Source organism: Phasianus colchicus, chromosome 5, assembly GCF_987193195.1.
Source record: "Phasianus colchicus chromosome 5, bPhaCol1.hap1.1, whole genome shotgun sequence".
Lineage (NCBI taxonomy): Eukaryota > Metazoa > Chordata > Aves > Galliformes > Phasianidae > Phasianus > Phasianus colchicus.
In genome coordinates this window covers 29,080,488-29,097,723 of record NC_143440.1, presented here as the reverse complement: position 1 = coordinate 29,097,723, position 17,236 = coordinate 29,080,488, and the positions used below count along the sequence as shown (strand labels likewise).

The window sequence follows — 17,236 nt, the reverse complement described above, 5'->3', positions numbered from 1 at the left end:
TGTGAATTCTTAATCTAATTAGGGTTAACATGCTCTGAAATTTTGGGGGTGCTTGGAAGTCAGAAAATCCCATTTTAGATTTCTACTTAGAAAGACGGATCCACACACAGTGTTCAAGTTTATCACATTCCTGGGGAATGTTGCTATGATATTTTCCTTCCATAAACACAACAGTAATAATAGTTAATATTGGACTTTAATTAGTTAAAGTCAGTCATCTTTGCAAACTGACCCATTCTCTCTTCTCTGCCTCACTTCTAGGAGGACCACATGCAATGCTTTCTGCTCATTTTGGGAACTGACTTTCTTTGCCAATTCCCATTTAGAGTGGGAAGTGAAACTAATAGCTCTTACAGGGGTCATCTGGATTAGCAAGGCAGGTTCTGGTGACAAAGAAACAAGATAGAGAGATAGTTTGTTCCTCCTGAGCTGGCAACTTGCAGAATCCTGCCTAGCATGTCACCCAAGCCCAGCTCACAGTATTTACAAAGTTCAATTTCAGGATGACATCAACTGCTATGAAACTTTAAAGTGCTAAATGGAACAGCAAAGCTGGAGGAAACAGATTCCCCCAGTTTACAGTTTGGCAGGCTCCCCATGGGTGTGAGGTGTTAGTGATGGGGCATAGCAGTCTTTTCCGCATAGGTGTAGCCATTCCTCAGTTCAAGGAAGCTTCTCAGAACATCAGAGAGGCTGACCAGGGATCAAGGAAGGGAATTGAACTACCTCAGAGAAGTGGAAGTGCAAGTGAGAACCCTGAGTGGAAGAGAGTGAGCACGTGTTATCCTAGGAGAGGATGGCAGCATGATGAAACTCAGATTTGGTCATCTCTGGTATCACTGTCATCAGAGGTCTTTGGTGGAAGGCATTTGGGCTTTCCTGGATTTAGATGTCATGTTTATGGCTGAGTCACTCAAAAGCCAAGGTCTATGACAAAAGGTAGGACAAGTGATGGCTTTGTTTGTTGCTGTCACCATAGCACGTTGTTTAGATCTTTACAACAGCACCATAGAGCTCCTCACGCTGCTTTCTGCTTTCAGATGTACTGAATCTGTGCCCATGCTACACAGCTGTTGTACATAAAGCCTGTCCACAGGGAAGAGAATTTTGTTGTTTTCTTCTTGAGCACTAACAACAATCTCATGTCCATCTGACATATATAATACTCCAGCAGAGGCTTTAAAGTATTATGAACTGTATCCGTGGAGTATTACCTCAAAATAACTCTAGAGTCTTGAAGGCAGAATGATGCTATAGACAATGCTCCAAATGTAGCTGATTTTTTATTCTGTTAGGCTCCTTCCTTGGGCTGAAAGGAACCAGCAACAAAACCTATTAGTGCCACGATCCTGTTGATCATTCAACAGCAGCAGCCGGCTCTGCTAGCACAAGACCAGCCAAGAGCTGTTGTGCATAATCAGAACTAGATTTCAAAGCAGATGGATGTAATCCATAATGTTATTTGGAGAACAGCATTTTTTCCTTGAATGCACAGTAAATTATTGCCTTCAGCTTTTGTTTTGGCTCTGACTGACAGTGGGAGTGGTATTTTAATTTGTATTATAGTGAGGACAAATAGAAGGCAAAGTGAGAGTCAGATACTAAAACAACAGAATAAAAATGAGAAACATTGGCACAGTATTTCCCAACAGAACAAGAAACATTCTGAGAAATCGTATTAAACAGCCATATTTCATGAAAATGTGCTGAAGTAAGTGACCCCTGCCTGAAAATAAGGACATTTGTTTTTCTGGTGAGACACCCAGTATATGAAGTGCTGTGTGCCTTTCGATGTGATTGAGATTTTCCCACCTTGCTTCTCAGTGTGTCCTATTACCTGGGTGCAAACAAATACAGCTTCATACGTACTTTCAGAGAAGAGGAGTGAAGAACTGTCTGTTCTGGAAGCAACTTACTCAGCAACTTTATGATAATAAGCAGATAAAATGTTCCTTGCAATATGCCATAGCTTGAAAGCAATTTTTAGGAAACAAGATTTTCTCTCAGTTATGCAAATTTAAGAGCTCAGAGTTGGAGATAATACCTGCTGGATGCTGGCGTGAGCTTTTCTATCACAGTCTCTCTGCTCTCTTATTTAAAAATTAGTTCGTTGTCTTCAACACCAGCTTCAGGTTGCCCATGGCTCTGCAAATACATTCAGTTATCAGTTCTCCCTACGTCTCTCTCTGAGGCATCTCAGTTCTAATCAGCAACATCTGCTCTTCCCAGCCGTGTTTCCTGAGCCTGGCCAACTCCGTTACATTTTCAGGGTTACGTGGCTGATGTCAGGAATTTGAAATAAACCTTGGACTGATTGGGTTGCTGTGGGTTATCCTGAGAATTTACAATACTGTTAACACTTTCGTCTCTATATATTGGGCTGTATTTCACCAACTGGTGGATGAGAACTTGCTGTTTCTGGCTTTTTTCTTAGTGACTGCACACAGAGTTCTTCTATCCAACAGCCTCAAGGAACTTTACATGGAGTGAGGAGAGTGGAGAGAGGGGCAATATTTCAATCAAAATATTGTTTCTTTTTTCCATCTCCTCTCCAAACCTGCTGTAACCAGTAAACTGTATTAGCTCCATGTGCATGTGGGAGATTGAGAAAGATTTTCAAGCCAAAACTCTTCCCAGCTCTTCCAAGAGCTTCCCTTGTTCCAAGTACAGGCCAGTCAAAGCCATCTGTGGATAAGAGAGGAGAAGACTCTCAGTAAAGTTTGGCTGTGTATACAGGAATTAACTATTGTTTATACTTTTTTCTATTTTCCCTAAAGATGGAGACCATCACTGCAATTTATAAGCTAGCTGTCCAGGCTCTGATTGTGGTTATTGGAGAAAACTGAGCCCTCCCTGAAGGTGTTTGAATTTTGGGCCTCTCCTTAAGTATAACACTAGCTGACTAATTTAGACTTTGGTGCCCAGCTCTGAGGGGACTGAAGATGAGAGACAAATATGTAACCTCCTGTTTCCATCTATTCCTACTGGCCATCTTCCTTAAGGGTGTGAGATGGAATATGTCTCCCTGTAGGGCCAGCTCCTGGGCTGTTGCTGGCAATTCTATGGCAGTCATGCAGCGAGGTCTTGTGAAAGGCTCAGGTGAAATCAGGGGAGCTTATTGGGTTTGTCATGGAGAGTAGCAGAACAATTTTTGAGCAGGATGGGCAGATGTCCATCATTTTGAAAATATCATTTCTAAGAAATGGAGGAGCCCTATTTTAGCTTTGACTGGCAGTATGCTTTATAATAGTTTCATGCATGGCACTTGCCAGAGCCTGGATAAGGTTCATGTTTAATTCTGCTATCTTCTCAGTGTTTGTCCCCTCTTCCCTATCCTTACCACCCTCTGCTGAAACAGAGGGACCTAAAGTGACTGGAATTGTGCTGCTCACTGGAAGCTGATAGATTTGGCATAGTTCATTAGCAGAAATTGTGCTCTGATGAGTGTTTGCTGGTGTCTTGCTGTGTCTGTTGCTGTAGACTCTTTCTGCAGGCAGCAAGGAGGGTGTCTGCTCAGTATGGAGAGACCACACAACAGCTGGTCTCTGATCTGGAGGAATAATGTTTGAGTCTCCCACAGCTGACAGGTTTCTCCTGAGCAGCTGGGAGAAAGAAGAAAAAAAGCATCTCTTGTGCAACTACAGAGGCAGGGACAAAGATGGAGGGCAAGAAAGAGTTTCCCTCAGCACAGAAGGTATTCTCCTACACAGTAGGAGTTGGAGAAGGGCAAAAGGCTCTTTACAGAGGTATCTGTGACCCTGGGAAATGGTGATAGGCAGGGGGGCATTGCACAGAGATAACACCCGCTAGGCAGCATGTTGCTTTATGGTATTAACTCTTCCTCAGCTCCTTGCAGGGAAACTTCTGCCAGATGAGAGCCAGATGGCTCTGGGATCTGTGTAGACACTGGGATGCAGCAGCTGGTGAGGGTATTGGAGGCTCCTCTGTAAGCACAGACTGTTTTGGGTCTTCCTTCACATCACCACTACCTTTCTCTGTATGCCTGTTAAAATCATCTTCCTCCTGCTGTACAAACAGTTCTCCTTCAATAGTGTCCCATCATTCAGGGCTATCAGTCATAGCAAAGTGATCTTCCACCTATTATTTAATCTTGAAGAAGGAATATGGGATACAAAAGTGACATTACTCCAGGATTTGCAACTGCCCTGCTCTGGACCAGAACACAGATCTGAAAGAAAGCTGCCAGCAATATGTGAATGTACCTGGTTGTCTTAAAACACACAGCACGTGGCAATCTGAGCTGCTTGCTGTGTTACTTACCCAGGAATTAAAATGTCAGCAGGTTTTGATGCTGTCTGGATTTCACAGGATTTTTTTTTACTCCTTTTTGTGTAGCATTTATCCAAAAGACTTCAGGTCCATCAGTACTGCCAAGGTGTTTCTTTCTCCATCAGTCACAGGAATTAGCCAAAACATCCTCACAGTACCCCTCAGCTGTTGTCTGACTGAGTCGCTTGTGACAGAGTGATGGGAAAAATGCCAGGAGCCTGTAGCACTCAATCTAATAACTTGCTGGTCCTAGCTGTGCTCCGTGTAGGGGAAATGGAACAGCCTCACCTGGGGCCTAAGTCCACAGACTCATTTCTATTGTTTTTTTTCTCTATGCTATCACCCTCAATGGTCCTGGTTCTTCCAGCAGAGATGGAGGGTACTGCCTTTTCCCAGCAGAATTTGCAGTGCAAGGTTAGGAGACATGTTTTGTTTCCTGGAAAGCAGCAAAAACAAAGTAGGTCTTCAGGAAAGGGTTGTGTGGGGACCTGTGTGGAAATGCTCTGATAGGAGCAGGCCCAGAGGACAGCTTTGCAGAAAGCAAAGTGATGTGTGCTGAACAGCTGTTGGATGGACACTTAGAGGCAGAAATGTTTGTAAGGGCAGATAAGATCATGAACAATGAGCTGATGAGGATGCAGGAGGCATGATGAGTTTTCAGTGTATTTCTGATTAAAATCTTGGATTTGATGAGCAAAGAGATACAATCTAGTCAAACAGCAAGTAGTGTGATCTTTGCTTTCTGTGCATTGGAAAGAAACGAAAGAAGGGTTTCAGAGTGATCTCAGTGCCTAGAGGTGCAGGGCACAGAACAGTGGGGAAATTTATGAATATAACATACTTTTGGAAACGCCATGAGTTGATTATTTTGTGTTGTCTGCCTTTTAGATGCTTCTGAATATCTGGTCCTATAAACCAGATGAACTCAAACTAAAGATATTATTAATACAAGAAAACAGTGCCTTGGAGATGCTGCCAATACCCAGATTTTCCAGCTTCCCCACTCGTTGAGGTGTATTTTGAGGCTTTTGCTCAGCATTTCTCTTCAAGCATGAAGGCACAGTTACTTAATGAAGTGGAAGTAATGGTGTACTTCTCTCCTCACAGAAGTGGAAGATGAAAGGCAGTTTCATTCAGCACTTTGTCAGCGGTCTCTGCCTGGAAAACCAGACTGGGAGAGTGGTGACCAACCCTTGTCAAGCAGATGTACCCGGCCAACAGTGGGAGCTTCTGCAAGCAACATGATGGTAGCACAGAGATCTCCTTGTTTCTTTGTGCATGAGACTTTGGGAACAAAGAGGAATGGTTTTGTTTGTCTGACACTAAATGTTTTCATTGTGCCCATCAGCAAGCCACCATTTCAGCTGAGCACTTGGTGTTTTTGAGCTTTCAGAGAAGCTGTGGGTGAGAGTGGAATGAGGAGAGTTATTGAAATCAGCCATCTGTTGTTTTAAGTTCTCCTTTGCAGCTGATGTCCATACACCACAGCACCCAGAGAGGAGAGAGCACCTAGCCTCTAATACTCGAAGTGACCAGAACTGCCTTGCAGCTCTCCTCCTTTCCAGTCCTTTCTCTGCATCCAGACTCCATGACCCCCAGTGCGACAGCTTGGACAATGCTTGTACAAACATGGGTAGCTCTTTGTCTTCCCTGGCATTTCACTTTAATATCATGCATCGTTTGTGCATGTGTGCTGGTGTGCTGCAGTGAGGACTGGCCTGAAGAGGAGCCAGTGTGATAAGCGGAGGTGCAGGGAAGGAACTAGCAGTTCCTGAGGGAGGTTTGTAACATCTCTGTGGGAGGCCCACATCTTCCTCTACCATTAGCAGCTGCCCTTCAGCCAGATGGACTGAGCTTGGAGAATGGGGGGGGTATAAGGCTGACCAACCAGCTGGAAAAGGGCCAGCCTGTTTTAGCAGCATAACCAGGGATTCTGGAGGGCACTATTCCCTGCTGAATTCCTGCTTTCAGTTTTCTATGGGTGGCAGACCAGCCCTGCCTCTCTGAGCCCAGCTGGACCTGGGTTTGGGGCACCACGCTCCTGGAGAGCTGCCCCTTGATGGTCAGTGTGTACTGGTGCTCTGGGATATGAGGCAAGCCACGGCTGTTCACTGACTGCTTTTTCTGCCCACAGTACCTTGCACCAAAGGCAATGTGTAGTCCTTGTGGGAATGGCCCAGTGTGACAAGCCACCTTTTGTCTGCTTGCTTTTCCCCCTCTGTCTGAAAGAGGAGCTGAAAAGACCCAGAGCTGATCCACTTGCAAGGCCTGGCTTTCCTTCCAGGAGGTACCCTGTGGGGGTTGGTTGGTGAAGCTGAAACTGCCCCAGCACAAATAGTGCCACAGTATAAGTCTGCCCTGTGAAGTGTCTCCTCTGAATGCTGTAAATACTGATGGCAGTGGTGTCTTTAGCTCACATCCCAGCCCTGTTCCCAGTTACCACTCAACAGGGATGCCTATCAATGCAAAGAAAGGGATACAAATAAATAAATCTCCACAACATTGCTTTGGAGCTCAGTTTTCTAAGCCAAGCCTACCTCCCCCTCCCCCCAGTCCTCCAAGGGTTATACAGGGGCCATCTTCGAAATATGTCTGTGTCCTTTCTAGTCGGGTATAGAAGAAGAGAAGGATCGTTTGGGTTCTGAACAATGGCTGTATTTGATCATGTTTGAATCCCTTTCTAATTCTTTCTTGTAGTTTGGTATTACCCCAAACAGATGACAAAAGAACAGATACTGTTCTTCATACATATGTTTGTATGTGCTCAGAAGTGCTTGTGTGAGAACTGGAGGAATTTTTTTTCTCTTCTGACTTGTTATTTTTTTTTAACAAACAAAATCAGTCAGGTGCCAGGAGCATTTTTTCCATTTCCACCTCCACTTTGACATCAGCTCACCGTGTTGACACCAGTTAGCTGGCTCAATGACCTGCCTGCATGGGGAACGCTCAGGAGAAAGTTCCCTTTGGCCTCGAGCTTGAGGCATGCTGCAGCTGCACTTGTGTGTGGGAGCAGTGATACTGGCTGCAGAGACTTCTGTTTCGCTGTAGAGATGCTTTTGTGCCTGAACCACTGAGGCCACAACTTTAGGAAGCAGGAAAGAGCAAAAAAGGAAAGAAAATAGCTTAGGAGAGGAAAGAGGAAAGGCAGGCAGACCCATTAGGAGAAGAAAAGCTTTCCTACTAGCAACTGCATTTTTAAACAAGAACTATGCTGCTTCCAGGAAATATCATTAAGCAGTAGGAGACACGAATGGTCAAGTTCTCAAACACCTGGCCTGAAAAGAACTGATGCAAAGACGGATGAAAAGCCATTGAACAGGTATGGTATGTAAGCTCTGTGTAGAATGAAGTGCTAAACAATTAGTTATTTTCATCAAAATATATCCTCAGTGAACTATCTGAGCTTCCCCTGTCTCACTCTCCAGTCGCTTATGGGTTGCAGCTAACAATATGTTCACTTATCCACCAGGTACCGCTTCCTCCCTTTTTTGTCCCACTGTATGTGTGCAGCTTTCTTGCAGTTTTTCTTCATAACCAGACTGGGACCAGGACCCAGCTCCTTGGCAAACAACTTTACTGCTGCAGACTGCAGGAACTCTGCTTATGTACAGCCTGCAAGCTCTGTACAGCCCTGGTTCAAAGGGCTCTGGTTAGATTGAGACAAAGGCATGCTGGCTGCTACCTTTATTTTGTGCTTGGCTCCAGTGCTAATCCAGATTACTGATAGCTCCCAGGGCAGCAGTTCCTGGGCTGGCTGTGTTGGTTTGCACCTCTCACCGCTGCTCACCAACTGGCCAAGTGAGCTGGCATCCATGCAGGCTGGGCAGGAGAAGACTGGACGTTTTTATTCAAGTGCTCTAACCTGGGGAAAAACAGGGAAAGACTGGGCAGATGCTAGATACCAATAACTCAAATTGTCCCCAGACTTTGGGGCTCCCAGAGCCTCGAACCTACCAGGTTTTGAAATGTTATCTGAAGGTCACCCTTCCACTGCTCTGCTCTGCTGCCAGTCAAGGCACAGCCCACAGGGCCTTCCTGTAGGCCTCTCCCATGTCACCTTCTTCAAGTCAACGGACTTTAGCAATTGCTGAGACATAAATGCATATCAAAAGTCTGCTTCTAAAGGTGACCAAATAAACTTTTCCATCCAAACTCACTGCTGGCATGCTTTCCACTTCCCTAGAAGGTAAGGGAAGGAGGAGGAATGTCACTGTGCTTTCCCCCTAAGGTCCAGCAGTTTGGAATGCCTCCAGTGGGGTTTTGGAAAGAAAATCAACAGAGCCCTCAGGTTCAGCCTGGTGGTTTGTATTTCAGACACTCAGATCAGCAGCTGCTTGCTTTCATTTTTCTGTTTCTTTTAAATGGGCCCAAGATTGTGAAGACAGAGGTTTGCATTGATAATAAGAAAGCTGGTGCTGTTTCAGATCACTCAGCGTGACTTCATGTGCTACCAACACATTTTTTGTTTATTTAAGAGGAGCTGAAGCTGCTGTTGTACAGAAATCAATTCAGAAGGTTTATTTTCCCCCACTCAGTTGTAAGTTGCACTTTGCCAGATGTAATTTATGTGGAACCCAGATTTGTTTTCCCTTTTCTTTAAGAAAGCATGTTCCAGAATCTGTCTAATGCCTGGAATAAAACCCACTTTGAGACAAGTGTGCGTGCGTCAGCCTGTTCTTGCTCTCCTGGCTTCCTGTTGAAGAAGAGCCCCCCTTCTCACATCTTGTCCCCGTCCCTCACCAGATTTATGTTCCCAGCAGTGCCCCAGCCCTTTGCATGAGGGATGTTAGTTCTTCCCTTACCCCCTTCCTGGATCTCTCCATGCTATCAGCTTTCCTGCTCCTTATTAACTTCCCAAAGGCCTTTCTGTTGCTTATAGCTCTAGGGGAGGGAGCAGCACAGCCTGCTGGCACAGTGCTGTTGGGCTCAGGTGCTGTGACTGCCAGTGGGCTGGTAAAACCTGCCCACACCTGAAACAAATGGAAAAAACCACCAACAGTGCCAATTTGGAGGCTTCTGATGAAAGAGTTTGTGTATCTCCCCCCCTGCAAGGGGCTTCCCTCCTTTCTTTTGACTTTTGAGCATTTTAGGCAGTAGCAAAGGAGTCTTGGAGAACTGTGGAGATGTTCACCTGTGTGTGGTTGGGGGTGCTGCCCCTTCTGCTTTGATCCCACTGGTGACTGAACAGTGATCAAAAGCAGGGCAGAGCCAGGGGGTGCTGGAAATGGCACAAGTGGAACTGGGTGAGTATCCTCTGAGTCAGGGACATCCCATCCACATGCAAACAGCGGCTTCTGCTTGACATCTCGACAGAAATTCTGCTTAACAAATCCAAGTCATTAAAATAAGTCCAACCTCATCTGTGTACTGCATAGTACGAAAGGAAGAATGAGAGAAAAGATAACAAAATAATCCACTTGGGACAAAATTGTGTTTTAATAGGATTTTGGTGGAAACCAGCTGCTCTGGCTGCCATTTCCATGGAAACTGATAGAGCAGTGCTGCTCACTGCTGCCCACGGCAGGGCTGTGCTGGGCAGAGAGCTGCCCAGGGACACTTGGATTTGCAAGTGTGAACCAAACGCTGTGGAGCTGCTGACCTTAAGAACCCCTGTGCACCCACAGAGTGCTGCAGCCATAGAGACCCACTGGGGAGAATGTGAACTGTGATGTGGCTGGATCTGCAAGCACAGCAAAGGGTGAGGGTATGATGTGGATGCTTGGTATGGTTCTTCCACAGCTCCTCTTGAGGGTTCACTGCAGCGAGGCCCCTTATTTTGGGGTTCTAATTCTCTTAAATGCTGTTGTGTGAGGTTTGCTGTGTGTGTTTTTTAGCTAGAGGCTGCAGGCAATAATGCTGTTGACAAGGACAACCAAATGATGTCAAAGTCCTTCTCATTATCCTGAGCTGAAGCATCACGTCTGCTTTCTGTCTCTGCAAATGAAAGCAGTGCTCAAGGAGCCCCACTTAGCACTGGAGCACTTTCCAAGGGAATCAGCTGCTCCAAGCTCCTTTTCCCCTCAGCAATCTAAATGCTAAATAGATCTTTACAGTAATTACCATATCTGAGATGAGGAACGTTTTCCCCTGCAAACACCTGATGCTCATTAGCAATATTTAACCTGTCAGATGTCACCTCGGCTTGCTCTAAACTTTCTTGATGGCTGTTTGTCAGCTGTCTGCAAGTGCTGAGTCTCAGCTGAAGCACAGATCCTTCGCACTACGAGAGAGAGAGAGAGAGGCTTTGAGCTTCTGGGAACCACCTCCCATTTGCTTTCCCTCTGGTGCGGATCATCTGCAGATATTTCTTGCAAAATATTTCAGAAGAGCCTCACAAGGGGACATTTGGTGTTCTGCACCCTAATCCCTCCCACCAGACCCAGAGCAGCTGTGTAAGTGGATGAAATGGGGCAGACTGTGAGGTGAGAGCTCCCTTTCCCATGGTGAAGCAATTGAGAAATTATCTGATGTTGAGCCCTGTATTTTGGATAGGATGCAGTATATTCCTCACATAGCTTAATGCACACTTCTTGAAAGTCTTAATCAAATGCCTCATTTGAATAATGTGTGCTTCATTACCACAGGGGCTCTTTATCCTGTAATGTACTATGAACATCTGGAGTTAGTGGAGTTCAGGAGACCCTTCCATGGCTGTTCTGCACATCGTGATGCTGTTGTCCAGCTTATGCAAAGCCCAGTACACCGCACAGCATTGATAGAATGGCCTGGATAACCTCAAAGGCTTTCGGTGTTGCTGAGGGGAGAAGCAAGAGCTGCTGTAGATGTTCCCACTGAATTAGATAAAAGTCATCCCAGAGGCTGTGAGCATGTGTGGGAAGGGCTATGTGGGGCACTGCTCGTACCCTGAGGCCCACATCAGCTGATCTCTGCAGTCAGAGCTCAATTGGACAGTAATCCCAGCAAGCCAGTGAAAGGCAGATAGCAGGAGACTACAGTGCCTGCTGCATCTATGAGTGACCAAGCAGATTCTGAGAGCTGGGAAATGTCTAAAAGGTTTTAAGTGGATCAATATTCCCTTCACTCTCGTTGCTAATTGGGCTTTATTGCAGGGCTCTGATTCATGCAGTTTGTTAAATGGACTCAGATGGAGTTTACACAGCTGAGCTGATGCTCGTAGGGCACAGTAGTGAAGCAGCAGCAATTGCTAAGGCCCCTAGAACTCATATAGAGATGTAATTGCAGGAGCGTTGAAGTATTAGGCTTCAATGAGACAGGGATGTGGGTAAATTACTGTTATTAATTGCTTTTTAGTTTACAAAAAAGTCATCTATCTGCTATGTTAACTGTTGCTTTAAAAGCCACTCAGAGCTGTGAAGAAGATCAACTGATTTGTAGTGCTGCTTGTGCGCTGAGGGAAAGGTTTTCCAGGTCTTCAGGTGCTCCTCAAGCAAGCAAACAGCTTTTACAGTCACTGAATCAGCCAAAGTATGTTACCACCTGTTCTCACCACAGCATGCACAAAGCTCTAAGAAGTGATAACAATAAGGAAGATTCAGCCTGTGGCAACTCCGTGTCTTCCTTGGACCTGCATACTTAGAATCATAGGATTGCAGAATGGCTTAGGGTAGAAGGGACCTCAAAGCCACCCAACCTCATGCCACAGACAGGGCTGCCTCCACCAGATCCTGCTGCCCAGGGCCCTATCCCACCTGATTTTGAGGGCATCCACTGTTTCTCTTTCATCTTCCCTGTAGAACATCTGTACAAAATGTTAGCCAAGTTGAAAAAAAATTAAAATCAAAACATTGTAAGTGTGTATCTGGTTGTATAAAAGCTCCACCTGATCTCTTAAACTACTTCTGTCAGTGACCAAAACCAAGGGGCTGTGGGAAGATGTAAGAACAGGGCAATTGCATGGTGCTGCTCTGCCAAAACGCTCTCAGGATCTTTAATAACTTCAGATTTATTGACAGCCTGAGCCAGGGATAGCATCCTCGAATTAACAGCCTCTAATGGATTTCTCTTTACTGAGCTTGTCTAAATAATTAGGAAGAGGGGTATGCTTCAGTCCCCAAAGGATCTTCTTTCTGCTTTAATTAGCTCTGCTTGTTCCTAGTTATGGTGAGCTGGAGTTTCCTGGAAACTAGGGCAGGCAATGCCAGCTAGGTCAGTGTAGGCATAGTGAGGGCAACGGGGAAAGGTGGAGTTGGACCCAGGTGCTCCACACGGAGCTGGCTCAGCTGTTACTGGCCTGGGGCCTGGGTTTTACTTTTTCATGGCTCCAGTAGCTGGAAGAAAGCCTGGGTGAGTCACAGAGGGGGATTTTTCAGTCTGAATTACCTGCCAAGTACCTTTGAAGCTGGACCTTTCTCTCTGCAATGAGATTTATTAAAACATCTGACTTCTAACAGCAGTGTGCCTGGAGTCATGACTTTTCTACTGAAACAGTTCAGATGGAGAACTCAGATCTGTTGAAACAAAAATGCTTTATTTGAGGTGTCTGGATAAAAACTCTCTTGCTGTTCCTCCTCATGAGCCACCTGTGCTTCTGTGCTCAGGGAGTATTGGGTCTGGGCAGTGGGATGGCAGCCTGCTGAGCAGGGGGCTGCCCAGGTTGTGCAATGTGCTAACGAGATGATTAATTAAAAGATGGAGGGAGGTGCTTCCACCTGGGAATTCTCAGAGGGGAAATATTCCCTGGAGCTATGGCTGACCACATTTGGGTGCCTTTCTCTCAAGACACATCAGTGCAGTTTTGTGATTAACGCAATCCATGTTCTGCACATTTCAGAGAGGCCTTAAGTTCCTTGAATATCCCAGGTGAGTGCCCTAATTAAAATTAATTGCTTTGTCATTCTTGCATGCCTATTTCTAAGTCTTTCTAGCTGAAGTTGTTTCATTTTATATAATTGTTTTTAATTGAAGATTATAGAGGGTGCACTGAGTTGTCATGGGCAATCAAAGGTGTTGCAAACCTTAAAAAACATACGTGACTTATTAATGCGTTATATGTGTCATGCAGTAATACGTGACTTATTTAAGGTGCTAAATGATTTGTTCTTGGTTGAGATTAGGGAGATGATGTTAATACAACATAAAAGATTGGTCACTTCATGTAGAGCTGTAGGTACCTGGAACAATTACTGTATTGAACTGAAGATAAATATAAGTAGGTGAAGAAGATGAAAACGGGAGAACCTACCCATGAGAAATTGGTAATGTCTCAAAAACAGAGAATGATTGCTTTCCATAGGAAGTGAGGGAGGAAGCACTTAGAAAAAGAACATAAAGAGGCAGTACTAGCACAAAGTCAATAGAAATTGATCATAAACTTATTTTGACTAGAATCTGTGAGGACATCAATGAGCTGCAATCTGGAATAGCCATACAAGTAGGTGGTGAAAGCTGTGTTGATTTGGCACAAGCTGAATTCTGGGAATGATGGGGATGGGTTTGAGAAATGCACTTCAACAAGGAAAGTTGAATAGTGACTGCTTCTTGCATGTTGGTTAAGCCTTGATGGTTCTACTAAGCGCCTGCTTCTCTCTCTACTGTCACACATGGCCCATTTCTACCCATCCATTGGCATTTCATTGTGTTCTCAAGCTTTTTCTAAAAGAACATTTCTGAATTTTAGCCCTTTCATGTAGAAATAATTTAAGCAGTTGACAGCTGGAAAGGCATGTGGGTGTGTTTTAGGAGCAAAAGTGTCTCTGGGTGGAGGGTGTGATGACCTCCCAGGACTTCTTGACTCACGTGACACAAACGCAAGGCACTCACAGCTGCACAGAGTAACAGGCCGTGTGCGTGTCACTGACTGCTGATGCTATGAGAGCAGTGCAAAGTAACAGTTTTGTTTGCAAAGACTGTGGAGATCTTAAAGGGGGCGATAAGAAGGGGACAGGCTCTTTAGCAGGATCTGCTGTGATAGGGCAAGGGGAAATGGTTTCACACTAAAAGCAGGGAGATTTAAGTTGGACATAAGGAGGAAGATTTTTACAATAAGGGGGGTGAAGCACTGGCACAGGTTGTCCAGAAGGTTAGTGGATGCCTCATCCCTGGAGACACTTAAGGTCAGGCTGGATGGGCTCTGCTCACCCTGATCTAGCTGTGGGTGTCCCTGTTGGTCTTTAAGGGTCCCTTCCAAATCATACAATTCTATGATACCACAGGAATTGTAGAAGAACATTGACTTTGTGTGTACTCTTAGCAGAATTCTTGCTAACGCTTCATAAGCAGTGGCACTGATAGGGGATATGCAGCATGCAAGTTTTTCTTGCATGTCAATTGCAAACTGAGCGTGAATAGGAAGAAAACTTATAAATTGGAGCTGTGCCCAGATAAACTATTCATACAGGCATAGCTCAGATTACAGTAATGAGAAGACTAATTGTTAGCATCCACTTTACTCTGTAACAAATCCAGCTGGGGCTTATTTTAACTTCAATGGTATTCAGACATAGTGAAGATAAAACATTTATTAATGTGTCAGAATGGAGGGCTGTCTAGAACTGCACAAAATCAAATATCTCCATTCAGTGTATTTCAGTGGCAATTCATTCTCCTGCCACTCCAGTGAGTGGCACATTCCAATCAGCCAGCACTAAGTAATGTTCAAGCAGACAACGTGTAGGCAAAACTCAGAGAACTGATTAATATATCACAGCTTTAAAATAATTTTCTATTTAAACTGATTTGCCCTTCCAATTTTGATAAGTAATTTGTGCTAGCTTAGTATGCATTTGCAACAAACTTTAAATCCTTCCAAACTTCAAGGCAAAGTGGGCACACCGGGCAAGCAGTGCCGACACTCAGTGCAGTTTGGGGTCAGTCACTGGCCTCAGCCACAGCTGCCTCTTGTTGGGGAGCTACTATGTTAAACTCCTTGACCCTTCAAATATGTTCCTGCACTGCCTCCACAGCAAATATGTGTTAGCGGCAAGGCAGAACATTTATAACTTATTTAATACTTTAATCCAGAGTCAACAAGCAGACAATGTTGGATTCTATCAGGCAATTAATTTTCACAGCAGTTGAGAAGCAAGAGCTTGAAATTACTTCATGCTTGTAATCCAGTAACTGTAGATTTCCATTGTTTACTCATTCTCTTGATGGATTGTTTAAAGTGCATTTCTCCTAGCATAGCTCAGTTTGAATACAATCAGTAAATCAATACAATTTGCAATTCAGTGGAATTCACAAACGTATCTAAGTGTTCAAGTAGTCTAAAGCTAAGTAACTGGAGCACTCCCTCTTCCTTCTGGCGGTAACTCACCTTTAGAAGCTTCCATGTTTCCAGTACATCAGGGCCTATCTCACTGCTTAGCACTGGGTAATGCAGTCACAACCGGCAACTTTGTAACTTTCTTGTCTCATTTAATACAAGTGAAAAATCAGGTAGTTCTTCCAACCTAAACAATACTATGAACGGTGAAGTCTCCTCTTGCTGTTAATTTTTTTTTTGTGAAGCACATCTATTAGTTTCTAACAAAGATAACAAGGTGGTCTTCACTTCTTTTTCCCACTATATGTGACAGAATTCCTAAGCGTGAGAACAAACTGATCCAGAGAGGATGCTGCTTTCCTGCTGTGCTTATGGTGTGTGGTCTTGGAAGTCAGGATTTTAGACTCTTACAGGAAAAAAAAAATAATAATGTGATGAGGCAAAAAACTGTACACAAAGGAAACTATTTTAATCACCTACCTTATTTCACCCTCTAAGAAGGAATAAAAAGTCAATTTTGCTTTTCACAAGCCCCATTTAAATCTTCAGCATCCCAAAGGAGGCTGCTAAGGGGGATTCTTCTATGAGCAATGCTGCTAGTGTGACATCAAATGCAATTAAAACTTTAATCTGGATGAGATTATGTCAGATTTAGGTCCGTGAACTAGCTGCAAGATTTTGGTCTGTATCAGGAGTAATAAAAATAAGCAATATAACAGTGACAGGTATCCTCCTTGTCTGCCCCAGTCTATTACAAAGCAACAGTGCAGTGGCATAAAAACAGGTCCTTCATGTACACAGCCCTTCAAGTAATTTCTGAAACCATATTTACATGCGTGACTTTGTGTCTTTGGATCTTGGAACACTCATTTACTTGAGGCCAAAATCTCCCTGTGGTTCAGGCTTTGATTGTAGGAACCATTCCAGTAAGTCAAGCTTGATTAAGAAAGCACTGGAGTACTGGCAGGTACAAGATGGAGTCCTACGTGACATATCTTTTGGGGTGGAGTTGTCCAGCTTGGTGCTCCTTTCACCTGTTTTAGACCTGTGCTACAATGATCAGGCAGTTAGATGATTACAAAAAACAAAACAAACAAAAAAAACCCCACAACTTGAAGGGACAAAGCTTCAACAAAAAGCTTGGCTCAGATTATTTTTTCCTACCTTGGAAGTAATTTTTTACCTAACCTCTTAGTAGAGTGCCAATAGACAATGGTAGGTGGGTGTCGAGCAGGGAAATAACTTTTAATATGGTGTATAGACCATATGTTTGTATTAGAAGGCCAAGTCTAGCTCCAAGGGTAAAAAAAAAAAAAAAAAAGGAATTTATATGCTGAAGACTGAAAAAATTGCATCTTAGCACCTTAGAGTGCATTCAGTGTGACTTGATGCATTTAATATGAGAATAGTGGAATTTTAACAACAACAAAATATTTACCAGTAATAAACCTCCAAACATTTTAGCAAATACATGCTACTTTACTCTTGCTATATAGGAGAATAAACTAGGCAAGTATTTAAATAACAGTGCTGATGTTAATATGAATGTCATTATTTGGGGGCAATAGTTAGTGAATTATTTTTGTGTTAAGCAGAATTTTTGTCAGATTTAATCATATATTGACCTTTTTGAAATGTTTTGAAAATGTTTTAAATGAAGCATGTTTAGAAGTCAGTATATTGTAGGGATAAGGAATTGATTCAATCACAGAGCTAATAGCTCTTATTTCCAATTTATACTTCTGCTGCAAAAGTCTAACT

General features: G+C 43.9%; 1 protein-coding gene across 2 annotated transcripts in view; it reads left to right on the top strand.

Annotated features, from left to right (window-relative positions):
- GALNT16 (polypeptide N-acetylgalactosaminyltransferase 16) overlaps positions 1–6,794 on the top strand; it is a 60,319-nt gene extending 53,525 nt beyond the window's left edge. For both annotated transcript variants that reach the window (XM_090141150.1, XM_031593661.2), the window contains exon 15: positions 5,398–6,794. In XM_090141150.1, the coding sequence (XP_089997276.1) occupies positions 5,398–5,535 (138 nt within the window). In that variant the 3' untranslated portion in view covers positions 5,536–6,794. The remainder of the gene's footprint in view (positions 1–5,397) is intronic.
- Positions 6,795–17,236: the final 10,442 nt, after the last annotated feature.